This window comes from Lactuca saligna, chromosome 6, assembly GCF_052625555.1.
Source record: "Lactuca saligna cultivar CGN05327 chromosome 6, ASM5262555v1, whole genome shotgun sequence".
NCBI lineage: Eukaryota > Viridiplantae > Streptophyta > Magnoliopsida > Asterales > Asteraceae > Lactuca > Lactuca saligna.
In genome coordinates, this window is record NC_136422.1 from 47,239,988 (window position 1) to 47,247,188 (window position 7,201).

The 7,201-nt window shown below is 31.6% G+C and overlaps 1 protein-coding gene across 1 annotated transcript; it reads right to left on the reverse strand.

Annotated features, from left to right (window-relative positions):
- Positions 1-1,109: 1,109 nt before the first annotated feature.
- On the reverse strand, positions 1,110-4,748 carry LOC144999884 (actin protein 2/3 complex subunit-like protein). Its single transcript, XM_078959043.1, has 11 exons — positions 4,577-4,748; positions 4,116-4,287; positions 3,954-4,016; positions 3,753-3,858; positions 3,499-3,603; positions 3,335-3,408; positions 3,132-3,261; positions 2,969-3,041; positions 2,537-2,728; positions 1,418-1,760; positions 1,110-1,333 (listed from the first exon to the last, which is right to left on the reverse strand). The coding sequence occupies exons 1-11, from the start codon at positions 4,648-4,650 to the stop codon at positions 1,277-1,279; spliced, it is 1,389 nt and encodes a 462-aa protein (XP_078815169.1). The 5' UTR covers positions 4,651-4,748; the 3' UTR covers positions 1,110-1,276.
- Between the last annotated feature and the right edge of the window lie 2,453 nt (positions 4,749-7,201).

Genomic DNA, 7,201 nt, shown 5'->3' on the forward strand with positions numbered 1-7,201 from the left:
GACGAGAATGAAGTCATCCCAGAGACACAACCATTATAATATGGTGGTCAAGAATGGTTACCAAAAATGAGGATAATTCACAGTGCAGTAATCCATACCGATCTTCGTCGTCATTTGACCGATCAACTTTGGACGATGGACAACCTTGATCTAAATATGCTACTGAAAGACAAATTGGAAAGTCAGTATTCGGAGGAAGACCCGTTGCTTTAGTGTGTTTTTTATGAAGTGTGTTTTAGTTATGAAGTGTGTTTTTTATGTATTAAGTCGTGTTTCTAGGTATTAAGTCGTGTATGTCGATGTTAAGTCATTTATGCCGTGGTTTTAATTATTAAATCGTGTTTCTAGGTATTTTAAGTTTTAATTTATTGTAACTTTTTTAATTTAATATGAAATGTTTCTGCTTTAAAAAATATAATATATATTATATTAATTGTATGTGGTTTAAAAAAATAAAATGTGTTTAATACTTGTGCACAAAAAAGTTCGTATATTAATATAAAGTGATTTAATTAAATTAGAAAAAGAAAATCAAAAAGAAAATGGAGTGCTAAGAGTATTACCACTCTCTACCACATGCTAAGATTGGGTGCTAAATAGTCAAAAATGAGATGGCACTCAAAAATCAGATGTGGTTGTTGGACGTTAGACCACTCTCCTTAGCCTTATATGAAGTTGAACACATCAGATAGAAAGTTTATCATCATAAAAAATTCACATATGCAGGCCTGATAGAAAGTTTATCATCATACAAAATACACATATTCACAAACTCTTGTAATATAATGCATCATGAATCAATATTTAAGGTCAAAAAATTAGTCACAAGTTTGAAGAAATCCATCATTAAGTATATGAGTGTCCTTTCAAATTTATCTTCAAAAAAACAAGCCCAACAATTTAATATCTACCATGATAAAGAGTAAACATATTTAAAAGAAATTATCATAGATAGCAACTTGCTTCCGAGATGGAATACTTGCATAAATAAAGGTGGAGGTTGTGTAACCACTAACCACATTATAAAGTTTTTATTTCAGTATGGATTGAACTTCTTATAGACATTAGCCTCTTATATAATGCTCTCAAGAGTTCTAAAACAAACCCTGTTGCAGAAACAATACATCATCTTCAATCATAAAGTATACATGCCAACACTTTTCAAAGTACATCATCTACCATAACTACAAAACCAACGTAAGTCAAATGGCTCATAACAACTTTACAAATCCCTTTGAAAGATCAACACCAAGTACAAATTAGCATATGACTAAAACTACACTATCATTGTATCACTCGTGACTTGAACAAGATAAGAAGCTTTACTTCGAACCTACACATTGTTACACAAAACTTCATCATAAAACAACAAAAAACCAAATTATAGAAATATAATAAACGAATTAATCACACACACCTTTGAAGCATAAGACCTTGTGTCGGTAATGTTGATTTGACAACAACAATTGCGTAGATAGAGGCCCCACATTTCATTCAACAATGTCTTCTCTTTCATCATTGGATTATATAAAAACCAGTTTTCAGTCAACACCAAGTAATTATAAATTCTAAAAAGATCACAAGTTTTATCTTTTAGATTGATCAATGTCAGTTGTCTTATCAACTCTTCTTCATCCTCTACCTTGTCAAGATAGCCTAGAAGAAATCGGAAAGCAATTTCACTTCTAAGTTGCTTGGAGTGCAAGCAAACTGAAGGGATACACTCAACAGCTCTCAAGCAATTGATGTCCAAAGGAATCCTGTTTTTACAAAATCAAAAAAGATAGTTTTTTTTTTTTTGGTAATTAAGATAAGGGAAAACTCCATCAAAGTCCTTATATTTTGGCCTTATAATCGATTTAGTCCTTATATGTTTTTTTATTCAATTAAGCCATAAAAACCGGCAATTATATACATTTTTACCCTTTTACATGGGAAAACTTTCAAAATCTACACTTTGTGCCCAGGTTTTAAATTTTATTAAATATTTGGTCCAAAAATTTACAAGTTTGGCCTGAATTTCAAATTTTGGTTACGTGTTCATCCTAAATTTAGTTTTTTACAACTTTTTTTCAAAATTTTGTTTTGAATATGTTTTTTAGCTGTAAAAATCATATTTATAACAAAAATATATTTTTTCACATAAAAAACCTTTTTTCTATATAAAAACTTTTTTATATGAAAATATATTTTTTTGTATAAATATGATTTTATAGTAGCAAAAAACCATATTCAAAACAATATTTTGAAGAAAAAAGATGTAAAAAAACCAAATTTACGATGAATTCGTAACACGACATTTTGAAATCTTGGCCAAAAGTGTAAATTTTTGGACCAAATTTGTAATAAAATATAAAACTCTGGCCAAAAGTATAAAGAAGGGTCAAAATGAATACAATTGTCGATTTTTGGGACTTAATTGAGTAAATAAAAAACATATAAAGACTAAATAAATTATGAGACCAAAATGTAAGGACTTTTATGGAGTTTTCCATTAAAACAAATAAAAGAAAAGAAAATAGTGATGAATAAAAACCTTGAAGCAATGGATTTTGATATTTTTGTACAGCTGGCACTCCATTCTTCATCTTTGAAAAAATTAATCAAAGATATCATACATTCATATAAATCCATAGACAAGCCTAGTAATTGTCGATCCAACATAAGACGAATTATAACAACCACCAACTCTTCTACTTCTGATGTGGAGAAAACAAAATGAAAATTCCTACAAAATAAATTAAAAGAAATTTAAAATTTTGTTACTAAACATGTCATGTGGGCCCGTTTGTTATGCAGGACAAAACAGGTTGTACTGTGTCTAATGTTAATAACTGCAAATTTGTGTCCCATCCAAAAAGGTGGGACAGGGTGTTGGTTTTTGTCTATGCTTGTGCAAAAGACGTAAATGCCCTCATCATACTGATCATTGAAAATATTTGTATTGGTATATGAAGTTTTCCCTAACCTTGTTTGGCTACAAGTAGAGATGTATTTGATCCATGCTCTAATGTTTTGAGGTGGGCCCACGTGTTCAGAATCTGAAATTAGAGAAAAAAGGAATTAAGTAAGATGCTATAAAGTATAAAATTCAAATAAACATAAGAATGTTGCTATTTCTTGAATTATACCTCCAAGGTCCATTTCAGTATCACAAGAATCTTTTTTAGGTAAATTCAGTAAATATCCATAAGTTTCAAGGGCAACATTGAGTTCCAAATAAGTTGGAAGCCAATCAATCTTTAAAGACAATGATTCACCCTAAATAAACCAAGAAAATAAACTAAATTATACATGATGAATTATATTGACTTGAATTAATGACAATTGACACCTCATTTTTTAGCAAAATTGCACACCAAAAGTTGACTGCAGCACTTCTGAGAGCTTCCTTTGATGAGTACAACACTTTAATTATAAACATGGAAAAAAAAACGAAAATGTGAATTATTTTGTAAAAGATGTAAAAGTATTAGGAGATGAATGAGTTTAACATACTCAAGTGAAAAGTCCATGTTGCTATGGATTTCTCTACTTTGCCATATTTTTGGACCAATTTCAATAGCCAGCCATTAGTCAATAAACCCTCAAAGAATGTTTCTCCTGCAACAAGAAGATGACAAATACTATTGGTAAGGGTAATTACAGGATTGGACTTTGAAATTACCAGATTGCCCCTTACTAACATGTTTCCAATGTTTTTTTATTACCATGTATGACATGAATGGATACTTTTTTTTAAAAATACTGACCTGATTTGGTACTAAGCTCAACCAATGAATTCACTTCATGGTTCAAAAAAGAATGAAAAATGGAGCAACTTTGAAGATTGGTAAATTCAAATGAAGGTGGGGATTTCTGTAAATTGTAAGAAGAAAATTGTGTTATGATGTGTGATAATATACAAAGAGTGTTGATCAGAAAATCAAAAGTCAAAACATCATGTACTAAACCTGGTTCCCAAAAACTTGAAGACCCCAAATGGAAACATCATCCTCATCACTTAGTTTTGTCATCTACAAAATACAACTCATTGGGTTACATTGCAATGAAAGAACAACAATGTTTTATACGAATTCAGATAGATAATGAAAAAATAAGAGCAAGATTTGTGCCTTTTCATGACATTCGTCAACGTATTTAGATAATTTGGCAACTCTGCCGTCTTCGTCATCATCAGAGTTGTAGGTTTTTTTGGTTTTAGCTATTTTTGATTCTCTTTCGATTACCCTATTCTTCTCCTTGTAGTGATCCACTAGTAAATCATCCAGACCAATCACTTTTTTCCTGTGAATTTACAGTTGAAGCTTCACATATTTGAAGTAACAAAAGTGAAAGTGCATCTGTTAACTATCAAAAGAGGAATTGACCCTTAAACTGTAGTGGAATCAGATAAAAATCAAAAACCCTAACAGTCGAACATGTCAACAGAAGTCAAAAGGTAATGACCAATAATCTAAACCCTAATTTTACAGATTTAGAAAGTTCATACGAATGAAACGATGCAAGATAACAAAAGCGGGAACGAAAGAAACGTTTCGACTTTCAGGAAAAGAACAAAGGGGGTTAACGTTACCTTTTTTTGGGGGCGACAACGGGTGAAGATGCGAGTAGAGCATCCGACTCGAAATCAAAAGGGTCGTCTTCCATATTCTGAAGTTTTGAAAGATTTTCTGATCTTCGAGAATCGAGAATCCTTCTGTGTTGACGAACCTGACACCGTTTCAAACAAGACGCCTTCCGCCGCGCCAAAACTGGGGGAGAAAACCTTTTGGATGGACCCGACCCGATTACCAAACTGATGGGTCTTTATTCGGGTTTTCAATCCGAACATCAAGTAATTCGATCCGCTTATTAATTGGGCTTTGGGCTTTGAAGTGGAAAACACATAGTTAACAATACAAGTTCAAAATTGAAGCAATACTAACAACACCAACAATTTCAAAGCCTCACTGACTCATTTAGAAGCAATAAATTTTCTAACGAAATTTGGGCACGGCAATGGCTGCATTTTGACCAAAACTAGTTTTACCCAAAACAATACCAACAATTTCAAATCAACATACAAGTTGAAAATAGAAGCAATTTTTATCATTTTAAGCGAATAATGACATTTGACAACTATTTTAACATTTATAACCATAAACCATAAAATGAACTTTTATTATTTAAAGTTATAACGAAATATATATTTTTTTCGTTATTTAAAACATCAAATCACAACACTCCTAAAAACAAATTAAAATTTTATTTATGAATTAATGGAATATAATCGATATACGGCATACTCTAAGAGGCTAAGTCCTAGAAATCCTAACTCCAAATCCATTTCTCGATCCAGAGTTCTAGACGTGAAAGGCATGTATTTTGTTGTTCATTTCATTCTAGTCAATGTAAAATGTTAATTATTAGTTAATTTAGAGATGTGCATAATTCGTATAAATTTAGCATGTGAAAAGTTACTCAAAAATAACATGTCGGCTCTTTGACCCAAAATCAACCCACTAACCGGCAAACACATATGCTTAAACGGATTATATGGGTTGGGTTAGGTTGATGTTTACAACCTACTGACCCATATATTATATGGGTTGGGTTGGGTTAGTGTATTCTGATCCACCAACTCGTCAACCCGAAACCCGACCCAATTGTCAAGCCTATTAATAAGCCAAACACCTTCCATAATCAACAAATGATCGAAAGTAACCACCCACTGTTTCAAGAATATTATTTTATCCTAAACACTAAGAATACCACAAGATAACCCATTAGAAGCAGAAATAGCAAAATCAAAAAAGAATTACCCTATAAACATCTAACATGAAAGTCGTTGATTGAGTCAAATTTTATCTTTTGAATAGTAAGGAAATTAATGCAATCATTAAGACATAATTTCCTCACCCATCTCTTTTTTCGCCTAAGCAAAACCTTAAATATTCGATGAAAGAAAATTCGATGACACTCAAATTCTCCAAATTGTGTAATAATCTTCTAGTTATGTACTTCACACCCATTTGTTGAAAACCCCATAGCTTCACTAATCTCTACAATAGCATTAAGCTTTTCTAGAATATAAAACCCCTCTGAATGCTTATTTGGTTTTTTTTTGTAAGACTCTCGCACCTTAGAACTAACATCCGAGCCTTCACAAACCTGGTCTCCAATGATTTTATTTTGTCCTAAAACTGGCCCAGTCTTACTTACTAAAACCGAGGCAACAGCAGGAGAAAAAACAGCCCCTCGGTTTTGATCATGTTGTTGATCACATGCTTCTTTTTCTCGGACAGTAGGCGTGAATTAGGATTTATAGAATTTTGTTGATTTCCTTCCATCGACTTGGCAGTTGACGTAACTAGAGTCGGTTCATCTTTATCTTGAGAAGCAAAAATTCTATATATTGTTTTTCCATTAGCTATGATTAAATCATTTAAACTGAAAAGGGTCACAGTTCACTTCAACATTAGAAACATTATTATGATTATTGTCTTGCAATTGAATCGGTTTCCGATACCCCTTCCAAATCATCGTTTTCATCTCATTCCTCTACTTGAACCGACGGTTCACTCTCACCGTCTTCCACTTCATTTTGCAGAATGTGTGGATTTACAAAACTATCAATATTTTCTTTCGGTTTTAACTCCAAGCCCGAATAATATGAATCTCCCCTTCAAAAATTAAATTAAATAAATCCACAATCAATGAAGCTTCGGTAGTTTTAATAAATAATCTCATACTAAATAAATTAGTGTCACCCCGGTCACCAGTGGAAATGTTAGGTTGTGCAACGTAGTCATAGATCACAGTTATTGAACATTGAACAATAAAAAAAATAACAATACAAAATACATATTCTATTAATACCGAATAGATATTACATTGTTTTTGTTCTTCGAGTACATGAAAACCAAATTACGATGCGTGTCTTAATAATCATGCATAAACATAAATTGGGATTTATTAGTGGTTCCTTAATTATTCATGAGGGTAAAACTCCATTTAATTACGTCTTTTAGAATACATGAGTTTTGAAGATATGTAATAATAATGTTGGTGAGTTCCAAACGTTTTAACACATTGTACTTTTATAACTAAAAGTATATTTATATAATTTTGATTGGTTATCCTACTGATATAAAATGTGTACTTTTTCTAACCAAAAAGTGTAAAATTTGATACTATAAATACCTACCTTACTTATGTG